At 48.4% G+C, this 23,653-nt stretch overlaps 1 protein-coding gene and 1 pseudogene across 12 annotated transcripts; both read right to left on the reverse strand.

Moving 5' to 3' along the window:
- Positions 1-929: 929 nt before the first annotated feature.
- On the reverse strand, positions 930-2,958 carry LOC129039013 (large ribosomal subunit protein uL30-like; annotated as a pseudogene).
- Positions 2,959-3,937: 979 nt separating this feature from the next.
- On the reverse strand, positions 3,938-21,857 carry MDC1 (mediator of DNA damage checkpoint 1). 12 transcript variants are annotated; one of them, XM_054490987.2, is made up of 15 exons: positions 21,630-21,857; positions 19,410-19,548; positions 18,171-18,551; positions 18,016-18,085; positions 16,254-17,722; positions 16,043-16,102; positions 15,788-15,880; positions 11,931-12,722; positions 11,749-11,819; positions 7,762-10,608; positions 7,559-7,678; positions 7,252-7,434; positions 6,900-7,025; positions 6,701-6,811; positions 3,938-4,754 (listed from the first exon to the last, which is right to left on the reverse strand). In XM_054490987.2, exons 2-15 carry the CDS (start codon positions 19,543-19,545, stop codon positions 4,587-4,589), a joined length of 6,627 nt encoding a protein of 2,208 aa, XP_054346962.2. In that variant the 5' UTR covers positions 19,546-19,548; positions 21,630-21,857; the 3' UTR covers positions 3,938-4,586. The 12 variants fall into 12 exon arrangements, with proteins under 12 accessions (XP_054346962.2, XP_054346965.2, XP_063522058.1 ...); XM_054490990.2 differs by lacking the exon at positions 21,630-21,857 and adding an exon at positions 21,271-21,614 and having other exon boundaries at positions 7,762-8,070; positions 15,788-15,877; XM_063665988.1 differs by lacking the exon at positions 21,630-21,857 and adding an exon at positions 21,271-21,613 and having other exon boundaries at positions 15,788-15,877.
- Between the last annotated feature and the right edge of the window lie 1,796 nt (positions 21,858-23,653).

Genomic DNA, 23,653 nt, shown 5'->3' on the forward strand with positions numbered 1-23,653 from the left:
TTCTTCTGCCTCAGCCTCACGAGTAGCTGGGACTACAGGCGCACGCCACCACACCCAGCTAATTTTTATATTTTTAGTAGAGAGGGGGTTTCACCATGTTGGACAGGATGATCTTGATCTCCTGACCTCGTGATCCACCCGCCTCAGCCTCTCAAAGTGTTGGGATTACAGGCGTGAGTCACCAGGCCCAGTTAATTTCTTTTTCTTTTCTTTTCTTTTCTTTTTTTTTTTTTAGACGGAGTTTTGCTCTTGTTGCAATGGCATGATTTTGGCTCACCACAATCTCTGACTCCCAGGTTCAAGCGATTCTCCTGCCTCAGCCTCCGGAGTAGCTGGGATTACCAGCATGCACCACCACGCCAAGCTAATTTTGTATTTTTTAGTAGAGACGGGGTTTCTCCATGTTGGTCAGGCTGGTATCGAACTCCTGACCTCAGGTGATCCAACCGCCTTCGGCCTCCCAAAATGCTGGAATTACAGGCATGAGCCACCACGCCTGGCTAATTTTTGTATTTTTTAGTAGAGGTGGGGTTTCGCCATGTTGGCCAGGCTCATCTTGAACTCCTGACCTCAGGTGATCTACCCACCTTGCCTCCCAAAGTGCTAGGATTACAGGCGTGAGCCACCTCACCTAGCCCATTTTTGTATTTTTTGTAGTGACAGGGTTTTGCCATGTTGCCCAGACCGGTTGCCCATGAACTCCTGGGCTCATGCAATCCTCCCACTTTGGCCTCCCAAACTGCTGGGATTATAGGCATAAGCCACCCCACCCAGCCTGGACACCTGATTTAAATTCTTCTGGGTGTACACCTAGGAGCAGAATTGCTGGACTGTTTGGTAATTCCATGTTTAACTTTCTTTTTTTCCTCCAATTTGAGAGCAGGTACTGCTTAAGTGCTTAGATTAGAAAAACAATCACGGTAGACACCTTAGCTCATTCTTCTAATAAATCTGTTGATATGGTCCTCCCTGTTGCCAGCATGTCCACTTTCTACAAAATGGGTGGTCTTTTTCTTTATTCTACCTTGTGGAGAGGATAATTTGAAGGGCCACAGGAAGTTATTTGCTTCTTTGAAGCATTTTCCAACAGTATAGATCTCAAGAATCAGATCCTCCATGCAGGTGATGCCATATTTACCAAGAGATAAAGCAATCAAAGTGTCATCTGTCAAAGCAATTTGCTTCTTATTGATTTTTGCCATAACCATGCTGGTAGATTAGTTCATTTACTGACTTCAGCTTTGGGTACCCCCATGCCATATATAGTTCTACAATTCTCAGCATGTTCATTGAAGCCTTGTTGAGCTTCACAAAGGTTCCATTGAAGATTTAACAAAGGTGAAGAAGCTGCAACACCTTTTGGACCTTTGGGTTCTCACCACTGATCCTGATGACAAATGGCAATTTGAGTTTTGCAGGTACATAGAAGTTGCCAGCTTTTCTGGCCATCCTAGCCATTTGAATTTCAGTTCTGTACACCTGCCTATATTCCTTGTGATAGTGCTTCACTTTTTCATAGATAAGCTTCCTCCTTGCCTTTTGAATAATCTTTTGGGCAAATTTCTTTCTCGGGCCTTTGATCTTCAGCTCTGGGAAATTCCTTCGCTTTTTAAGGGTTTCTGGCATAGCAGGAACCTCCTTCTTTTTCTCTCTCTTTTTTTTTTTTTAAGACGGGGTCTCGCTCTGTCTCCCATGCTGGAGTCCAATGGTGTGATCTCGACTCAATGCAACCTCCCCCTCCTGCATTCAAGCAATTCTCCTGCCTCAGCCTCCTGAGTAGCTGGGATCACAGGCGCCCGCCACCATGCCCGGCTAATTTTGTTTTGTATTTTTAGTAGAGACGGGGTTTTGTCATGTTGGCCAGCCTGATCTCGAACTCCTGACCTCAGGTGATCAGCCCACCTCGGCCTCCCAAAGTGTTGGGATTACAGGTGTGAGCCACTGCACCCTGGCCCTCTCCTTCTTCTTATCTACGACACCCTACATGAGGGTTCCAGCCAGAAAAGAGGCTACTTTTTTTTTTTTTTTTTTTTTTTGAGAGGGAGTCTCGCTCTGTCGCCAGGCTGGAGTACAGTGGAGCAGTCTTGGCTCACTGCAACCTCCGTCTCCCGGGTTCAAGCGATCCTCCTGCCTCAACCTCCCGAGTAGCTGGGACTACAGGAACCTGCCACCACACCTAGCTAATTTTTTGTATTTTTAGTAGAGACAGGGTTTCTCCAGGTTAGCCAGGATGGTCTCGATCTCCTGATCTTGTGATCTGCCCACCTCGGCCTCCCAAAGTGCTAGGATTACAGGGTGAGCCACCACGCCTGGCCTTTTTTTTTTTAGATGGAGTCTTGCTCTGTTGCCCAGGCTGGAGTGCAGTGGCGCGATCTCAGCTCACTGCAACTTCCACTTGCTGGGTTCCAGCAATTCTTCTGCCTCAGCCTCCCAAGTAGCTGGGACTGCAGGCACATGCCACCATGCCCGGCTAATTTTTGTATTTTTAGTAGAGATGGGGTTTCACCATGTTGGCCAGGCTGGTCTCGAACTCCTGACCTCAGGTGATCCACCTGTCTTGACTTCCCAAAGTGCTGGGATTACAGGCATGAGCTGCCGTGACTGGCCTTTTATTTTTTTGAGACAAGGTCTCACTCTGCTGCCCAGGCTGAAGTGCAGTGGCTCGTGTTGGCCCACTGCAGCCTTGACCTCCTGGGCTCAAATGATTTTCCTCTTAGCCTCCCAAGTAGCTGGGACCATAGGTGTGTGCCACCATGCCTGGTGAATTTTTGTATTTTTCGTAGAGACGAAGTTTTGTCATGTTGCCCGGCTGGCCGTGAACTCCTGAGCTCAAGTGATCTGCCCGCCTTGGCCTCCAAAGTGCTAGGATTACATGTGTGAGCCACTGTGCCCATCCATATGTTTAACTTTTTGAGGAACCATCAAACTGTTTACCACAGAGGCTGAACCATCTAACATTCCTACCAGCAACGTATAAGGATTCTAATTTCTCCACATCCTTGTAATCAACCAACTTTTAAAATTTAAATTTGGCTGGGCACGGTGGCTCAAGCCTGTAATCCCAGCACTTTTGGAGGCTGAGGTGGGTGGATCACTTGAGGTCACGAGTTAGAGACCAGCTTGGGCAACATGACAAAACCTCGTCTCTACCAAAAATACAAAATTCACCGGGCATGGTTGCACACACTTATGGTCCCAGCTACTTGGGAGGCTGAGAGGAAAATCGTTTGAGCCCAGGAAGTCAAGGCTGCAGTAAGCCGACATTGAGCCACTGCACTTCAGCCTGGGCAACAGAGTGAGACCTTGTCTTAAAAAAATAAAAGGCCAGTCACGGTGGCTCATGCCTGTAATCCCAGCACTTTGGGAAGTCAAGACAGGTGATCACCTGAGGTCAGGAGTTCGAGACCAGCCTGGCCAACATGGTGAAACCCCGTCTCTACTAAAAATACAAAAATTAGCTGGGCGTGGTGGCATGTGCCTGTAATCCCAGCTACTCGGGAGGCTGAGGTGGGTGGATCACTTGAGGTCAGAAGTTAGAGACCAGCCTGGGCAACATGACAAAACCTCATCTCTACCAAAAATACAAAAATTACTTAGTAGAGCCCCGTCTCTACTAAACAATAAAAAAAAAAAAATTAGCCAGGCATGGTGGTGTGTGCCTGCAGTCCTAGCTACGCAGGAGGCTGAGGTGGGAGTATTGCTTGAACTGGGAGGTGGAGGTTGCAGTGAGCCGAGATGGTGCCACTGCACTCCAGCCTAGGTGACAGAGATGAGACCCTGTCTCAAGAAAAAAAAAAAAAAAACCTTAAGAAATGTTATATAAATTGTCCTAAATAGAAGATAATGATGAATTAAATACAAGTCTATGACTTTTTTTTTTTTTTAAGTTTGTGTCTTGAGACTTAGACATTTTAAAAAACTACACTACACCATAAGGCACAGAGTGAATATTTATTTATCACAGAGGGCAAGCCGAAGCTCTAATTTTATAAATCCTGGAAAAGCTGGCCAGAAAAGTACAGAGACTTGCCCAAAGTCAAAGCTAAAGATGCTTCCAGAGGCCAGGAGAGAAGAACATGTTTTAGTAGCACTCCATAACTGGACCCTCGAATCTACTCACTCCAAGCATTCCTTCAAGTTCCTGACCCCAAAGTAAGAATCTCAGTAAGAAAACAATAGAGATGGTTTCCAAATAGGAGGTAGGACACCATGAGTGGCATCGAGCAATAACTGCAACAGTCTGGCTAAAGATAGCTTCCACTTATGACATCTGAGCATGAAACTAGCTAATTTTAAAACGGCCATTTAATACATGCATGTAAGAAATCTTGTATCCCCTAAATCTATACAAATAAAAAACTATAAATACAAATAAAATAAAATGGCCATTAAAAAAACAAACAAACAAAAAACAACCTGTCGCTTCCAAATCCCTTATCTTTTCATTTATTCATAAAGATTTCTGGTCCCACCCATGTTCCAGGACAAGCTTTATCAATATACCCCAATCCTTTCTAACGCCCTGAGTTCTTTCTTCCATATATCTTCTAATTCGTGGTCTGGGAGGGAAAAGGGTAGTGGAGTTCTCAGGTGGATGACATCTCCAAAGGGGAAAGGACAAAGGCCTCTGGCTTGGCTTCCTGCTTCAGCACTCCAGTCAGCAGGAACTCAGGCGAGAGGAGGGGCAGCCCAACCCGCAGTGGAATGGAGCAACGAGGGAAGTCCTGAGGGCATGTGATCACAACTCTCTGTGGCTGGGGAAGACAGAGCAAAGACAAAATCAGGTGAAAAAGAATCCTAGAAATGGGTTCAGGACCCACTAACCAGTCTTAGCAGCACTAAAATAATACCTCCTAATATGAAGCCAAGTGAAGCACACCGCATACTGTCTATGAAATACTCTTGCTAGGCCGGGCGCGGTGGCTCATGCCTGTAATTACCCAGCACTTTGGGAGGCTGAGGCGGGTGGGTCACAAGGTCAGGAGATTGAGACCACGGTGAAACCCTGTCTCTACTAAAAATACAAAAAAAAAAAAAAAAAAAAAATTAGCCGGGCGCGGTGGCGGGTGCCTGTCCTCCCAGCTACTCGGGAGGCTGGGGCAGGAGAATGGCGTGAAAACCCAGGAGGCGGAGCTTGCAGTGAGCCGAGATCGCGCCACTGCACTCCAGCCTGGGTGACAGAGCAAGACTCCATCTCAAAAGAAAAAAAAAAAAAAAAAAAGAAATACTCTTGCTAGATGCCAGGCACAGTGGCTCACGCCTATAATCCCAGCACTTTGGGAGGCCGAGGTGGGTGGATCACGAGGTCAAGAGATCGAGACCATCCTGGCCAACATGGTGAAACCCCGTCTCTACTAAAAATACAAAAATTAGTTGGGCGTGGTGGCGTGCGCCTGTAGTCCCAGCTACTCGGGAGGTTGAGGCAGGAGAACGGCTTGAACCCGGGAGACGGAGGTTGCAGTGAGCCAAGACTGCTCCACTGTACTCTAGCCTGGCGACAGAGTGAGACTCTGTCTCAAAAAAAAAAAAAAAAAAGAAAGAAAAAAGAAAAAAGAAATACTTTTGCTAGAAAGATGAACCTGAATTTATTCAAGCTTTTACAATTATCTGCAGTTTCCAGGAAATATGGAGTACAGAGGAACAAGATAAATGATACAACAAGGAGGCAAACCCAAAATTCCAGACTGAGGAACATTCTAAAGGACAAGTGACCCAGTTTCTGCAGGAAATCGATGGCATAAAAAAAGCTGGGTGGGTTAAGGGATGCTCTAGAGTAAAGAGAATTAAGAAAATAATAGGTGTGGCAGTATGTGGACCTTATTTGAATCCTGATTTGAACAACTGTATAGAGAGATTTTTCAGAAAACGGGAGAAATTTTATTAATGGAGTGTGAGCAAATGACCAATAAACTACTGTTAATTTTGTTTAGGATCAATAATGGCATTGTGATTATGAAATAAAATGTACACATTTCTTAGAGATATATATTTAAGTACGTAGGAAAAAATAATATAATATTGGCAGTTTGCTTTAAGATATTTCAGCAAAGAAAGAGAAAGGAAAAAAAAAGAAAGAATAAAGAAAAATAAAAAGAAATGAAATACTTCAGCAAAGAAAATCAAAGGAAAAAGCTGGGCGCGGTGGCTCACGCCTGTAATCCAGCACTTTGAGAGGTCGAGGCGGGTGGATCACGAGGTCAGGAGATCAAGACCATCCTGGCTAACACAGTGAAACCCCGTCTCTACTAAAAATACAAAAGAATTAGCCGGACGTGGTGGCGGGCACCTGTAGTCCCAGCTACTTGGGAGGCTGAGGCAGGAGAATGGCGTGAATCCAGGAGGCGGAGATTGTAGTGAGCCGAGATTGTGCCACTGCACTCCAGCCTGAGAGTGAGACTCCGTCTCAAAAAAAAAAAAAAAAAAAAAAAAGAAAATCAAAGGAAAAAAGGGATAGATGGAGCAAATGTAGCATAATCTAAATTAAGCTGCTGCTGAATCTCGGTGATTGTTATATGGGGGTATCAGCAGATCTGTCCCCTCATTCCTATCCCTTTCTATACCATAGGTCTTTTCCCCCACCCTCTCACTACTCTATATTCCTTTCTGTACCTCCATTTTTTTCCCTCCAACCTTTGCCATTCCAGCCACCTCTTTAACTGCCACTGCCACCTCACCCAGACCCAGAACATCCTAAGCATACCTTATAGGACCGAGGCATGCTGGGTAGGTATGTGCCTCCACAGCAGCTAATGATCTCTCCCATCTGAAGTGGTGGTGGCTGGACTCCAGGGGTCACATAGATCTCATAGCCCTAAGAGAAAGAAATGATGGAGATGGTATTGTAGGCTGGGAAGCACTGGAGGGAGGGCTGAAGCACAGGTCAAAAGATAGCTTCTCACCTCTAGCAGCCTTCGCTCCCGAGCCCGGCTCAGTGCGTCTTGAAGGCTAAAGCCAAAGTTCTTCTCTTGCTCAGGGTCGGTCACCACATATTCATCCGGTGATAAGAAGAAACCAGCCTTGCGGGACTAAGGACGGCAGCAGTCAGCATCAAAGCTCAGCCCAGCCCCTCACTCAGCTCTCCTGCCTAGCATTTAGAAAGAGCTCACAAAATTTCTTTTAAATCAATTCAGGCTTCTGGCTCACTAATGCCCCTGTCTTCCTGTAACACCTCTTCCCCTCCACCACTTTCTAGGGCACTATGTGAGCAGTCTTGCCACTATATTGGTCTGTCATCATCCCTTGGCCTCTCACCTGATGCAGCCAGTCCAGGGACAGAATGGGGATTCCCCGCCCCAGGGCACACAGGAACTTGACTGTCCGGCGGATGCGATCAGTGACCAGGTGGGAAGCCTCTGCCGCTGAACCAGCCAGACTTCCCCCCAGTGCCAGCACAGCCTGCTCTCCCCGAGCATCCACCACTCCTGTGAAGAGCACCTGTGGAAGGGTTGAGGTGGTCACGGCAAGCCATGCCATCAGCACCCATCTCTACAGTCCTCTAGGTCTCCGTGCATCCTCCCCTCATCTGTCTCCCACAAAGTCCCATGCCTTTGTCTCTTACTTTGGGGGCTGTTGATTCTTGGTTAAGTTTGGTCCGTCGGAGGCTGCGGCTTGGTATTCTGTTGGGCTCCTCCTCTGCCTGGTCTCTCTTTCTCTTGCCTGGTTTTGGAGTCACGACATCCTGAGATTGAGAAAAATCTTGGTGGGAGTTTCAGAGCCCTGAAGTCATTTTTCCTAGCTTTGTGGTCCCAACCCTCTCCTCACCTCTTCCTTCGCTGGCTTCTCTGCAGTATCTTCTTCCTCTTCCTTGATAATCACTGTCTTCTGGGAGACTTCCCCTCTTTGGGGCTGTTTTTGATGTGGTGGTGAATCCATGGTAGCTAAAGACCTCTTGCGGCTTTGAGAGGCCTTAGGCTGGAGCTCCAGGGTGAACCTAGATCTACCTGCTGGTTCCACCTTTTGGATCTGGGAGGCATGAGTTGGTGTCTCAAGAAGCTGGGGAGAGGCAGGCTCAGGAATGGCTGTAAGGGATTCAGCTGCTCTCACTGCTCCCCATCTTTGGTTCCTTGAGGCCTGGGATTTAGGTTCCAAGGGTGCAGAGCAAGGCTTACGGTCAATGGGAGCTGCGAGGGAGCCAGGATTCCCAGTGGCTCTCTGACTCTTGATGCAACTGGGTTGAGGAATAGGCTCAGGGGAAATAGGCTGGTCTGTGGTGACAGGAGATTGGAATTCAGGGGTGGTAGGAAGCGGCATAGCTCTTACTGTGGAAGACCTCAGTGTTTTGCTCTGACCACCCTGAGCTATGGCCTCAGGGGTGACAGGCTGGTCTGTGGGGGTAAAAGGCTCAAGATCAGAGGCTGCTGGTTCAACTGGTTTGGGAGTCTTGACAGAGGACCTATTTGTCCTTCTCCTAGTGGCCCTAGATGTGAGCTTGGGGGTGACAGGCTGGTCTGTGGAGGTGGTAGGATGGGGCTCAGGGGCTATGGGGACAACTGGTTCAGGGGTCTTGACAGAGGATCTATTTGTCCTGCCTCTAGTGGCCTGAGATGTGGGCTCAGGGGTGACAAGCTGGTTTCTGGAGGTGGAAGGCTGAAGCTCAGGGGCTATAGGGACAATTGATTCAGGGTTCTTGACAGAGGACCTATTTGTCCTGCCCCTAGTGGCCCGAGATGTGGGCTCAGGGGTGACAGGTTGGTCTATGGAGGTGGAAGGCTGGAGCTCAGGGGCTGTGGGCACAACTGTTTCAGGGGTCTTGACAGAGGACCGATTTTTTCTTCCCCTAGTGGTCCGAGATGTGGGCTCAGAGGTGACAGGCTGGTCTGTGGAGGCAGAAGCCTGTAGCTCAGGGGCTGTGGGGACAACTGTTTCAGGAGTCTTGACAGAGGATCTATCTGTTCTTCCCCTAGTAGCCTGAGATGTAGGCTCAGGGGTAAGAGGCTGGTCTGTGGAGGTGGAAGGCTGAAGCTCAGGGGCTGTAGGGACAACTGTTTCAGGGGTCTTCACAGAGGATCTATTTGTCCTGCCCCTGGTGGCCTGAGATGTGGGCTCAGGAGTGACAGGTTGGTCTGTGGAAGTGGAAGGCTGGAGCTTAGGGGCTGTGGGGACAACTGTTTCAGGGGTCTTGACAGAGGATCTATTTTTTCTTCCCCTAGTAGCCTGAGATGTGGGCTCAGGGGTGATAGGCTGGTCTGTGGAGGTGGAAGGCTGGAGCTTAGGGGCTGTGGGGACAACTGTTTCAGGGGTCTTGACAGAGGACTTATTTTTTCTTCCCGTAGTAGCCTGAGATGCAGGCTCAGGGGTGACAGGCTGCTCTGTGGAGGTGGAAGGTGGGAGCTCAGGGGCTATAGGGACAGTTGATTCAGGGGTCTTCACAGAGGACATATTTGTCCTGCTCCTAGTGGTCCGAGATGTGGGCTTAGGGGTGACAGGTTGGTCTGTGGAGGTGGAAGGCTTGAGCTCAGGGGCTGTGGGGACAACTGTTTCACAGGTCTTGACAGAGGACATATTTGTCCTGCTCCTAGTGGTCTGAGATGTGGGCTTAGGGGTGACAGGTCGGTCTGTGGAGGTGGAAGGCTGGAGCTCAAGGGCTGTGGGGACAACTGTTTCAGGGGTCTTGACAGAGGATCTATTTTTTCTTCCCCTAGTAGCCTGCGATGTGGGCTCAGAGGTGACAGGCTGGTCTGTGGAGGTGGAAGGCTGGAGCTCAGGGGCTGTGGGCACAACTGTTTCAGGGGTCTTGACAGAGGATCTATTTTTTCTTCCCCTAGTAGCCTGCGATGTGGGCTCAGAGGTGACAGGCTGGTCTGTGGAGGTGGAAGGCTGGAGCTCAGGGTCTGTGGGCACAACTGTTTTAGGGGTCTTGACAGAGGATCTATTTTTTCTTCCCCTAGTAGCCTGAGATGTGGGCTCAGAGGTGACAGGCTGGTCTGTGGAGGTGGAAGGCTGGAGCTCAGGGGCTGTGGGGACAACTGGTTCAGGGGTCTTGACAGAGGATCTATTTTTTCTTCCCCTAGTAGCCTGAGATGTGGGCTCAGAGGTGACAGGTCGGTCGGTGGAGGTGGAAGGCTGGAGCTCAAGGGCTGTGGGCACAACTGTTTCAGGGGTCTTAACAGAAGATCTATTTTTTCTTCCCCTAGTAACCTGAGATGTGGGCTCAGAGGTGACAGGCTGGTCTGTGGAGGTGGAAGGCTGGAGCTCAGGGGCTGCGGGGACAACTGGTTCAGAGGTCTTGACAGAGGACCTATTTGTCCTGCTCCTAGTGGCCTGAGATGTGGGCTTGGGAGTGACTGGCTGGGCTGTGGAGGTGGAAGGGTGGGGCTCAGGGGCAGCAGAGGTAGCTGGAAAGGGTGTCATCCTGGAGGACTTTCGAGTTATGATTTTAGGCTTTGGGTAGAAAGGCTCCAGCTCTGAGGACAAGGGAGTCTCTGCAGCTTCCTGACTCCCATCTTGCCTGGTCTTATGAATGGTTGGCTTGATAGAAGGTAAAAGGGGAGAAAGAAGGGGCTGAGGTGCAAGATGTTTCCGGCTCTGAGAGTTAAGGGGCTTTTGGGGTGGGGCTGGGGCTTCAGGCACTGTAGGAGGCAGACAAGCATCTGGAGATTCCTGATCGCCCTAGGGGAAACAGAAGCAAGTGAGGGGGAGGAGGTGGAGAAGAGAGATAGAACTTGGATACTGTTCTTGATACTTGTTTATGGTTAGATAGGCTTACTAGATTTCCACTGGGCGTGGTGGCTCATGGCTATAATCCCAGTACTTTGGGAGGCCGAGGTGGGTGGATCACAAGGTCAGGAGACCGAGACCATCCTGGCTAACACGGTGAAACCCTGTCTCTACTAAAAAATACAAAAAATTAGCTGGGCGTGGTGGCGGGCGCCTGTAGTCCCAGCTACTTGGGAGGCTGAGGCAGGAGAATGGCGTGAACTCGGGAGGCGGAGCTTGCAGTGAGCCGAGATGGCGCCACTGCACTCCAGCCTGGGGGACAGAGCGAGACTCCGTCTCAAAAAAAAAAATTAGCTGGGTGTGTTGGCAGGCGCCTGTAGTCCCAGCTACCTGGGAAGCTGAGGGAGGAGAATCGCTTGAACCTGGGAGGCAGAGGTTGCAGTGAGCCAAGATCGCGCCACTGCACTCCAGCCTGGGTGACAGAGTGAGACTGTCTCAAAAAAAACAAAAAGACACACAAAAATTAGCCGGGTGACATGCGCCTGTAGTCCCAGCTACTTGGGAGGCTGCGGCAGGAAAATTGTTTGAACCCGAGAGACGGAGGTTACAGTGAGCTGAGATCACGCCACTGCACACTCCAGCCTGGGTGACAGAGACAGACTCTGTCTCAAAAAAGAGCAGAAACAAAAACAAAAAATATGCTCACTGGATTTTCCTTTCTGTCTATGATCTCTCCTCCATTAGACTGGGATCTACGTGGGAGGCTACCTTTTTCCCACGGACCTGTCTCCATAATGCTACTATAGTGTTCTCCACATATGGATGATGGTAATGAAAAGGATGGCTGGGGCAAAGAAAGAAGAAACACGAAGGGTCTTTCTTTGGAGTCAGGTAGAAGATACAACTTGGGAAACAGATATGGAAAACAACGGGAGCTGAGGATAAAGGAATAGAAGCCAATCAAGGAGTGACAAAAACAGAAGAAAACTGAATAATGAGAAAGGAATAGATTAAAGTGAGGCTAGGCGAAAGAGCATTGGAGAGGATATAGAGATGACTTGTGGGATAGGAGGTAGAAAAAGTAGCTCTCACCCTGGAAGCCTTCTCAGCAGCTCTGATCCTGGAAGCCTTCTCAGCAGGTGGCATCTTGCAATTCAGGAGGCCTAGACAGAAAGTAAACACAAAGGTGGCTGAGTTCCAAGCAGCTGGTTGCCCAGGGGTTGATTATCATGAGGCCTGTGTATCACCTTGGGTTCCCCTCTGCCTTCACTTACCTTTCTGATGCCTCCTGGGGCTCACTGGGGATCCCCTTCCACCTGACTGGCTCCCAGAAGGTACGGGGGCTGAGGTAGGTCCCGGAAGGTCCCCCGCCCCCACCCCAGGCTCTGGTGTTGGGCTGGAGGCCTGCCCTTTCTGGTCCTGGCTCCCTCCCTCTGGCTCCCCTCTCTGTGTGTCTCTCTCCAGGATCACTTTGGGCACCTTCTCTTCTAACTCGGCTGGCTCGCACTCTCTGTCTGCTACTGGTCTCTCTACTTCTCTCTCAAATGCTTTGCTTGGAAGGGTCTGCTTCTTTACTTGTTTCTCTTGTATTTCCTCGGATGTCTCAATTTCTACCTTCAAACTCTCCCAATCTCTTTCAGGACTTGCACTTTTCCCATTTTTGTCAGATTCTTGTCTCTGGGTGTCTCTAGCTAACAACTGTTTTTGTTCTCTGTCCTGTATCCCCTTGGTTAATTCTTCCTCTCCTGTCACATCTGTCTGTCTTTCTGGTAGCAGTTTCTCAGTCTCTCTCTCCAATGGCCCTCTCTCAGGGCCCACCCTCTCTGCTGTTTCTTTTGGTATACCCATGACTTTATCCACAGTCTGCCTCCCTCTGCCTTGAATCCCCATTGGCTCTGTGTGAACTGGGCTCTCTGGATGTTGGTCTCCTGGTATTGCCCTAGGTGGAGACAGGCAAGGTCCATAGGCCTCAAGGTGGGTGTCAGAAGGCTGGGTCTCAGAGTCCTCAGACTCTCTCAGACAGAATGGCTGTGTAGCCAGGACCTCCCATGGTTCATCTAGGGTACCTGGAAGGGGAGGAAGGAAGAGAGAGAGAGGGAGAGGGGGAGAGAGAGAGAGAAGAGGGAGAGGAGGAGGGAAAGGGAAGTACAGGTTGACATAATAAATATGATGAGAAAGGATTTAGATAAACTCATGAATAATAAATCTGAACAGGTTATTAAAGGAAAGCTGGGAATAAGAATGATAGTTATAACATTTAACGTTTGTCTCTAAAAGGTCATAGCCTTGGGCGGGCATGGTGGCTCAGACATGTAATCCCAGCACTTTGGGAGGCCAAGACATGAGGATTGCTTGAGGCCAGGAGTTTGAGACTAGGCTGGACAACATGGCAAAACCCCATCTCTACAAAAAATACAAAAAAATTAGGTGTGGGGGTGGGGACCTGTAGTCCTGTAGTCTCAGCTATCCGGGAGGCTGAGGTAGGAGAACTACTTGAACCTCAAAGGTCAAGACTGTAGTGAGCTGCGATCATACCACTGCACTTCAGCCTGAGTGACAGAGACTCTGTCTCAAAAAAAAAAAAACAAAAAAAAAAAACAAAAAAAAAACAACCAAGAGAAAAAGAAAAACATCATAGCCTAATATGAGTTCCCTGAATAGTCTCTCATCATACCACTGCACTCCAGCCCATGTCTCAAAAAAATAAAGCAAGAAAGAAAAACATCATAGCCTAATAAGAGAGTTCCCTGAATAGTCTCTCTCTTCTTGAGACAGAGTTTCACTCTGTCACCCAGGCTGGAGTGCAGAGGCATGATGTTGGCTCACTGCAACTTCCAACTGCTGGGCTCAGGAGATCCTCCCACCTCAGCCTCCCAAGTAGCTGGGACTATGGCGTGTGCCAAAGTGCCCGGCTAATTTTTTGTATTTGTTGTAGAGATGGGGTTTGGTCTTGAACTCTTAGACTCAAGTGATCCGCCCACCTTGGCCTCCCAAAGTGCTGGGATTACAGGTGTGAGCCACCATGCTTGGCTGGAATTTCCTTCTTTTTAAAGGCTGAATAGTATTCCACTGTGTATATATACCACATTTTCTTTTTTTTTCATTGACACATAATAATTGTACATATTTATGGGGTACCTGTGCTATTTTGACTCATACATACAATGTACAATGATAAAACCAAGATAATTGGGATATCCACTATCTCAAACATTTATCATTTCTTTGTCTTGGAAACATATCAAATCTCTTCTAGCTATTTTGAAATACACAATAAATTATTAACTATAGTAACCCTACTGTGGAACTGAACACTAGAACTTATTCATTCAATCTGACTGGATTTTTGTATTCATTAACCAACCTCTTTATGCATTCTGTCCCTCTACCCTTCCCAGCCTTTGGTAACCACCATTCTACTCTCTACTTCCATGAGATCCATGTTTTTAGCTCCCACATGAGTGAGCATGCAATATTTGCCTTTCTGTGCCGACTTATTTCACTTAACATAATGTCCTCAGGGTTCATCCATGTTGCTGCAGATGACAGGATTTCATTCTCTTCTGTGGCTGAATACTGTTCCATTGTGTATATATACACATTTTCTTTTTTTTTTAGATTGAGTCTTGCTCTGTCGCCCAGTTTGGAGTGCAGTGGCGTGATCTCAGCTCACTGCAACCTCTGCGTCTTAGGCTCCAGCAATCCTCCCATCTCAGCCTCCCGAGTAGCTAAGACTACAGGTGCATGCCACCATGCCCAGCTAATTTTTGTATTTTGAGCCACTGCACCCAGCCCATATACACATTTTCTTTTTTTTTTTTTTTATTAGAGATGAAGTCTCACTCTGTCGCCCACGTTGGAGTGCAGTGGTGTGATCTTGGCTCACTGCAACCTCTGCCTCCGGGGTTCAAATGAGTCTCCTGCTTCAGTCTCCCAAGTAGCTGGGACTACAGGCACCTGCCACCATGCCCAGCTAATTTTTGTATTTTTAGTAGAGACAGGGTTTCACCATGTTGGCCAGGCTGGTCTCAAACTCCTGACCTCATGTGATCTGCCCACTTCGGCTTCCCAAAGTGCTGGGATTACAGGCATGAGGCACTGTGCCCGGCCTACATTTTCTTTTCTTTCGTTTTTTGAGACAGAGTTTCACTCTTGTTGCCCAGGCTGGAGTGCGATGGCACGATCTCAGCTCACTGCAACCTCCGCCTCCCGGGTTCAAGGGATTCTCCTGACTCAGCCTCCTGAGTAGCTGGATTACAGGCATGCACCACCACACCCGGCTAATTTTGTATTTTTAGTAGAGACGGGGTTTCTCCATGTTGGTCAGGCTGGTCTCAAACTCCCGATCTCAGGTGATCTGCCTGCCTTGGCCTCCCAAAGTGTTGGGATTAGAGGTGTGAGCCACTGTGCCCGACCCCGGCCTACATTTTCTTTATCCATTCATCTGTTGATGGACATTTAGTTTGATTTCATATCTTGCCTATTGTGAACAGTGCTGCAATAGTGTGTGTGTTTTTTTAAAAAGACCTTGGGGGGTGGGGGTTGAGGGAAGGGCTATTTCCCAGGCTAGGCTCAATTGATCCTCCCATCCTGGCCTTCCATGTAACTGGGACTACAGGTGCTCACTACTAGGCTGGGCTAATTTTTTCATTTTTGTGGAGACCAGGTCTCTCTCTGTTGTCCAGGCCAGTCCCTAAATATTTTCAATCTGCAGCTGGTTGAATTCCCGGACACAAACTCGCATACACAGAGGGCTGATTGTAATCAGAATATGAAAGAAACATGTAGGAAGGCAAATCAAGAAAGAATGCAGGCCAGGCGCAGTGGCTTACGCCTGCAATCCCAGCATTTTGGGAGGCCGAGGCAGGCGGATCACTTGAGGTCGGGAGTTCGAGACCAGCCTGGCCAACGTGGTGAAACCCTGTCTCTACTAAACATACAAAAAATTAGCCAGGCATGGTCATGGGCAGCTGTAATCCCAGCTACCTGGGAAGCTGAAGGAAGAGAAACCGCCTGGGAGGTGGAGGTTACAGTGAGCCGAGACTGCGCCACTGTACTCCAGCCTGAGTGACAGAGGAAAAAAAAAAGAATGCAAAATTGGCGACACAGAGGAGGAAAGAGTTTCTTGTACCTGTTGTCTGGAAGCTGCAATGGGAAGGGCCAAGCTCTTGGGGTGGAGTCAACATGAAGGCCTGGGTAGGTTCATCCTCCATGCTCTGGACTGCTATACAAGAAAAGATGGCCTAAGTTCATCTTCTCCATACTACTGTAGGGTCCCATTCCTGGTCTCCTACCCTACCCACACTAGCCTTTACCCTTCAAGGACCACCAGTCTAATCTCCCAGCTCCTATTGGTACTGGATTCAAATAACACAGAAGTCCTCACCTTCCAGGCCCTGATTCTCCAGAAAGCACTGGGTAGCTTGTAGGTCCAGATCTTCAGAATCTGGTAGGGGAGGAATATAAGATAGATAGTTTAAAACAAAAATCATACCTGACACTAAACTCCTTAAATAATCTCTACCTTTCTCTCCCCAACCCCAACTGTTAGAACCCTGGTTGATTTCAGAGGTCAAGGAAGGCAGGCCAGCACTTACCACCATAGTTGTCTTCAGAGTCCTTGGTCCCACCCACATGTTGTTCTCTCTCCCTTCCTGTGGGGACCTGGGCTCCCTCTCTCTGTGGCTGGGTGGATTCCCCTAGAGTGTCTGTGTCCACCACCAGATCTGTGAAGTTCTCTCTTGAGATAGGGAGGTCCTGCTCCACTTGTGCCACAGGTGGCCCACCCTGGGCCCCCACCTCATGAGCTCTCTCCTGCTTAAGAACAGCTGCAGCCCACTCTGCCCCAGCATCCCCTTCTGCTGGAAGCTGGCTCTTTCTTACATCTGCAACTGCTGAGGCTGCTAAGGAGGTGCCCTCCTCCGCACCTATTTCACAGTCCCCATGCGGAGGCCAGGCTTCCTCTAGAGATACCACAAGCAGCTTTGCTGGTCCCCCAACTGCTTTCACATCTGTTTGATTTGTCCCCTCCACAGACACCTGATGCTTCTTTATATGTATAATGGCTGACCCTGGCGGAACTTCCTCCTCCACTTGTGTGTTGATGTCCACTGTGGTGGAGGCTTGGCTTCTCTCCAGGTGGATCCCAGGTGAGCTCTTATCTGCTTCCACACTGTCCCCAAAAGGAGGTTGGTCCTTTTCTGAATGTGCTCTAACAAGGGCTCTAATCTTTGTGTGACCCTTGAGGACAGCTTCTCTATTTTCCACCGGGAGCTCTTCCTCCTCCACGTCTGTGTCACTGTCTCTCTCAGTGGTGGTTTGGCTACGCTGCAGAAGGACCACACGTTGGGCCATGTCCTCTTCTGCATCTCTGTTCCATATAGCAGGCTGGCTCTCTTTCAGACGTGCCAAAGTCAGCGCTGCTGAGACTTCTTCCTCGTCATCTGTATCGCTGTTGATAACCATGGAAGCTTGGCTTTTCTCCAGAGGGACAGCCTGTGGGGCATTGCCTTCCTCCACATCTGTATCACTACCAGCCTGGCTCTCCTGCAGATGGGTCAGGCCTGGTGCTCCAGGACCCCTTGTACCAACTCCATGGAAGATCTTCCTCTTCTTCATAGGAATGACAACTGGGGTTGCTGGGATCCCCTCTTCTTCTGCATCAGTGTCGCTGTCGATGAAGCCAAAAGGCTGAGCCCTTTCCAAATGGACCTCAGCTGGCCTTCCAGGCCTGCTGTCATCATCCACATCTGTGTCACTGTCCTCTCCAGGAGGTTGGCTCCTCTCCAGAATCACCCCAGCTGGAACCACCCCATTCCCTGCACCCCTCTTGACTTTTGTATCATCGTCCCTCTCCTTCACTAAAGGCTGATCCTTTTCAAGCTGGATTTCAGTTACAACTTCAGCTTCAGACTGCTCTGCCTCTATAGTGGCACCTCTTCTGGCAGCTGAGGAGGCCTCCTCTGTGGCTGGTTGCTGACCTTCTTCCACATCTGTGTCACTGTTCATATTGAAGGCAAAAGGCGGCCCAAGGCTGCCCAGGACAGGGGAGTGCCCCTCTTCATCACTGTGAAGGGAAGAAAAGAGAGTCTATAGAATTTATTTCCCTGGAAGGGATACCCCAACTCAACTGTGAGCTCCTTGAGGGGAGACACAAGGTAGCATATTTCTTCTTCTGTTTCCAATTTGTTTTCCACTTGGCACATCAGACGTGCTCCATAAAAATTCAGCTGAGTGAATGAATATGTATGGTTCCCCAGCCCCAACTCTCATGATAATCATCTCTTTTAGAGACTGATCCTCCAGCCCCTGGTTCTTCCTCATTTTGAAGACTCAGGTGTCTGACTCTTTGGCACTCACCTCTCTGGAACTATCACAGAGGAAGATGTGGTCCTTGATTTTTTTACCATGAGCCTTTCAGAAAGAAAATCTGTCAAGAACGGAAAGGAATAAGTTGACAATTGTACACTCATTATTCCTGTCTCCTCATTCTCCCTGCCAATATACGAACTTACCTACTTCCTCCTCCGAGTCCTCAGCCAACAGAAGCCTCTGGGGTTGAGTTCCTCCCTGTACCCTGGGTGTCTCTTCTACTGTCAGAGGGCCCCGGGAGACAAAGGGCAGAGAGACATACAGGCGATGGTACTGGCAGAGCAAGTCAGCAAAGAGAATCAATTCCTGGTCCCTCAGACGGTGACTCACCCCAGGGCTCAAAACCTTAGGAGGTCTCAGGATTTGAGTACCATTAAGGCTCCCACAGTCTCGGAGGATAGGTGCCTTGTCCCAGGCTAAGATTTCAATCTCTGCATGTTGTTTGGAGATAGATGGAAAGGGCAGGGCCACAGAGCAGTCAGGCATTCGGCCTACCACATTCTTCCCAAGGTGTAGTGGGAAATCTAAGAATTAGAGAGGTAGGTAAGCTCCAAGGTCAGAGTTCTGGCCTGTCATTAGGAAAAAGTGCCTATTAGGTACTCTACTACTCACTCAAGGCCTCCATATGCATTAGAAAAATAAAAAGCCCTAGGATATCTGGGCACTGAAAGAGTATATGCAATACCGCATCCATCCACAATGGATGTTTTTTCACTGTTATAAAATACACATAACACAAAATGTATCACCTTAATAATTTTAAGTGTACAGTTCAGTGGCATTAAGTGCATTCACACTGTTGTGCAATCATCACTACCATCCATCTCCAGAGCATACAATTGGATTTTATTTGATTTTTTTTTTGTTTTGAGACAGGGTCTCATTCTGTCACCCAGGCTAGAATGCAGTGGCATGATCATAGATCAGTGCAATCTTGAACTCCTGGGTTCAAGCGATCATCCTGGCTCAGCCTCCCAAGTAGGTGGGACTATAGATGTGAAATGAACCACCACACCTGGCTAATTTTTAAATTTTTCGTAGAGACAGGGTTTTGCTATGCTACCCAGGCTGGTCTCTAACTCCTAGTCTCAAGTGATCCTTCTGCCTTGGCCTCTCAAAGCATGGGAATTACAGGTGTGAATCACTGCACCCAGCTTCATTTCAATCTCTTAATCTTCTTTTATCAAAGTAAAATCACTTCCAGTGAGTCCAGGGTAGTAGTCTGCAACAATCAACTCAATCAGCCCCATCTCTTCCATTCATGAAAAAAAAAAAAATTCACATCCCCTTGAAACATACATAAGCTTCTTGCAACCCTCCAAATACCTTCCCACAAAAATAAAAGACCTATATCAATACTTGAACACCCAATACCCTCCGACCTTTTTCTGGTCCATGGGCACCACTAAAGATATGTAGCCGCCCTACTGGCTCCATGTTACACCTCAAGGATTCACTGGATTGCTCTGTCTCCTCCTCTTCTTCAACATCCCAGTCAATAGCCTGGGTGTCCTCCATGATCTGGGAAGGATACACATTATCAATTATCCTCATCATTGGTTCACACAAACAGCATCAGAGTTATCAGACTGAAACCTAGGGGGTGAACTGGATCATTGTGAACGTCGATGCTTCTCTTTCCACCAATCTTTCTGTTGTTAACCTTCTGAAGCACTTAAAACATTTTTTTTTTTTTTTTTTGTGACGGAGTCTCGTTCTGCTCCCCAGGCTGGAGTGCAGTGGTAAGATCTTGGGCCTATGGCAACCTCTGCCTCCCCGGTTTCAAGCAATTCTCTCACCTCAGCCTCCCGAGTAGCTGAGATTACAGGCACCTGCCACCATGCCTGGCTAATTTTTGTATTTTTAGAAGAGATGGGGTTTTGCCATATTGGCCAGGGTGGACTCGAACTCTAGACCTCAGGTGATCCGCCCACCTTGGCCTCCCAAAGTGCTGGGATTACAGGTGTGAGCCACTGCGCCCGGTTGTTTTTCTTTCTTTTTTAGCCCATGCTTTTTATACTTTACCAGACCACCTCAGTATGATCAGATGCAACTGCAAAAAATGATAACAAAAGATGACATATATAGAAGCTTCCTATGTGTCAAGCACTGTTCTAATTACTTTATATCGACTCTGACTCATTTAATCTTCACAAGAACCTTGTAAAGTAGGTATTACTATCTTCCATTTCTTCAGATAAAGAAACTGCAACATAGCTGGGTTAAGATTTTCAGATCTCCTTGAAACATACATAAGCATATATAAGGTTAAGACTTGCCCCAAATCACCCAGATAATGTCTCTCCTCTAAAATCTTCTGATGGTTTTTCGTGCACACAGAATAAAATCTAAACTGCTTAGCGAGACCCTCCATGATCTGAACTTCACATCTTGTAACGCCTACCCCTCGCCCGCAAAAGCCTATGGTTCAGCCAGACATTTTTCCCCAGTCTTCGAACACACTGTTCTTGTCCCCCCACATCTTCATGCCTTAGACCAATTCCTTGGCTTTTTCCCACCTAGTTTTCTGGTCCAACTTCTACCTATCCTTTAAGATTCAGTTCAAATGTCACTTTCTTTCTTTTCTTTTTTTTTTTTTTTGAGATGGAATCTCGCTCTGTCGTCCAGGCTGGAGTGCAGTGGTGCTATCTTGGCTCACTGCAACCTCTGCCTCCCGGCTTCAAGCGATTCTTCTGCCTCAGCCTCCCGAGCAGCTGGGATTACAGGCGCCCGGCATCACGCCTGGCTAATTTTTGTATTTTTAGTAGAGACGGGGTTTCACCACAGTCTCGAGCTCCTGACCTCAGGTGATCCGCCCACCTTGGCCACCCAAAGTGTTGGGATTACAGCAGTGAGCCACCGCGCCTGGCCTCAAATGTCACTTTCTCAGCAAACCCTTTCCTGGCGTCTTCCCTGCTTTCTGGTGTTCCTGGTGTATCCTGCCTGTTCCACAGTGGTCAATGGACTTGTGTTTACTCTAAGATCTCTCGCTATATTGTAACCATTACTTTCCATTTCTGCCTTCACACCCACCTCCAGGACTGGATTAGGGGAACTGTGTCTTTCCCCTAGGGTCCATCATATTCATTCAATGGTTATGGTATACCTAGTGCTGTTTGAAGTATTCGGCATACATCTGTGAACCAAACATGAAATCAACCCTGCCCTTGGGAAGGCTCATCACCGAGCCTACTGATGAAGGAACAAATGAGATGGAAAGAAAATAGCATAAATGGAATTCACCTGAAAATATGCCACTCTAGAGGGAAACTGTTGACAGGTAGGGAAAGTAGGATGCCCCATGGATAAAGTGTCAACTCCGTCTTTATGACAGGCCAACTCAGCGAGTGCCCACCACGCTTGGCTCCAATTCAAAGAGCCACCATCTTTGGTCCCCACCTGAGTGGGTTCCCTTGTGGCCCAACGTCTCCCTGTGTCTTCATACCTAAACTCGGAGCGGGGCGCCAGGTAAGGGTATTACAGTCCGAGAAGCGAACTTCCAAGTCACCTCCGCCCAGTCGCACCCAAGGTACACCCCTCCCGCCTTCTGGGGGAACCAAGATGGCTCCTGGGGAGCCGTGGGCCAGGCCCCTAGAACTCACCTACTTTAAGTCCCCGCGCGCGCCACCAGTAACGGTCGCGACCCGGGTGGAGCGACTGCGTGCGCCGAAAAAGATCCGATTTGCTGATTGGCTCCTGCCGCTGTCTTTCACAGCCGCAGCAAGTCGAGCGGAGGCACACCCAAAGCCCCGCCCCCTTACAGTTCAAATGGGCGGTGTCTCCCAGGCTGCTGAGATCAGTTAATGAGACGGTAATTGAAGGCCGCCCTGCGCCGACAGAATAATGCACGTCGATTGGCCGCTCCAAGGGACAACCCACTACCGCTTGCCCGCCCACCACCCACTTCCCGCGCAGTTCCAAACCGCGACCAGAGAGTCTGGCGCCAGCTGCCGGCAACGGATAGAGGGGCTGTGTCATAGACGTCCGCCGTGTCTCGTACGGCCAGAGCGCCTTTCCTCGGTCCTCCCAGACATGGTGTCCGCTGACTCATGAGAAATGAAAGTGGGTTGCGCGTTGCAGTCGTGGCTGGAGGCTGCAGTTTGGAGAACAGCCCGTAGGCGTGGCATTTCACTCCTTGTTGCATTGGAATTTCATTTCCTTTTGATTTGGTTTGTAGTAGAAGTCATATCTTTCTTCCTGGGAATACATCTCTGACGGACATTTTGAGGTCATTTTCTTAAATCCAAGATCCTAAAGATCTGTAGTCGAACAGAGAAAACTGGTTTGCTCTCTGTCTTAAAGGCTGTCCCCACCTTTCGAGGGGCGAGGGAAGGATAATAAAATCATTTATTTTTATTTTTTAATTAACTAATTTATTTAATTTTTGAGATGGAGTTTCGCTCTTGTTGCCCAGGCTGGAGTGCAATGGCTCGATCTCGACTCACCGCAACCTCCGCCTCCCGGGTTCAAGCGATTCTTCTGCTTCAGCCTCCCAAGTAGCTGGGATTACAGGCATGCGCCACCACGCCCAGCTAATTTTTGTATTTTTAGTAGAGACGGGGTTTCTCCATGTTGGTCAGGCTGGTCTCGAACTTCTGACCTCAGGTGATCCGGGCCCGCCTCGGCCTCTCAAAGTGGTGGGATTACAGACGTAAGCCACCGCGTGCGGCCCTTTATATTTTATTTTTTGAGATGGACTTTCGCTCTTGTTGCCTAGGCTGGAGTGCAATGGCGTGATCTCGACTCACCGCAACCTCCGCCTTCTGGGTACAAGCAATTCTCCTGTCTCAGCCTCCCGAGTAGCTGGGATTACAGGCATGCGCTACCACGCCCGGCTAACTTTGTATTTTTAGTAGAGACGGGGTTTCTCCATGTTGGTCAGTCTGGTCTCAAACTCCGGACCTCAGGTGATCCTCCCGCCTGGGCCTCCCAATGTGCTGGGATTACAGGCGTGAGCCACTGCGCCCGGCCTATTTTATTATCTCACAATAAGACATGAAGAAAATGGTAACTATAACACTTGCATAATTCATAAAGTCCTTTCTGTTGGTTATCTCAATTCTGTGCACAACAATCAAATAAGCAGATTTTACAAACGAGGAGCTGAAGCCCTGCAAAGTTAAAGGACTTTCCTAGGATCCTACCGCTAATACAGAGACAAATTGAAACAAGTTATCTGATTGTGTGTTTTGAGTTATTTCTACTCCCACAAAATGACTGTTTTCATTTCCCTAAAACATAAAGCATTATATTTTAAGTGGGTAGAGAGGACTTACACAAGTTGATGTTCCCTCATTTAGAAGGCAACTTAGAAATACATTGATCTGCCCAGCGCGGTGGCTCACGCCTGTAATCCCAGCACTTTGGGAGGCAAAGGCGGGCAAATCACGAGGTGAGGAGATCGAGACCATCCTGGCTAACACAGTGAAACCCTGTCTCTACTAAAAATACAAAAAAAAAAAAAAAAAAAAAGAAATACATTGATCTGTATGTGATCGAATGTGAATTAACAATGACGTTGACTTGATACTACATTTCTGAGTGGTTACCACATTTTATTGATTGTATGCTTCTCACCAGACTGCAACATCCTGGGGAACAGGGAGCTAATTCTTAATCATTTTGT

This window comes from Pongo pygmaeus, chromosome 5 (genome assembly GCF_028885625.2).
Source record: "Pongo pygmaeus isolate AG05252 chromosome 5, NHGRI_mPonPyg2-v2.0_pri, whole genome shotgun sequence".
In the NCBI taxonomy this organism is placed as follows: domain Eukaryota; kingdom Metazoa; phylum Chordata; class Mammalia; order Primates; family Hominidae; genus Pongo; species Pongo pygmaeus.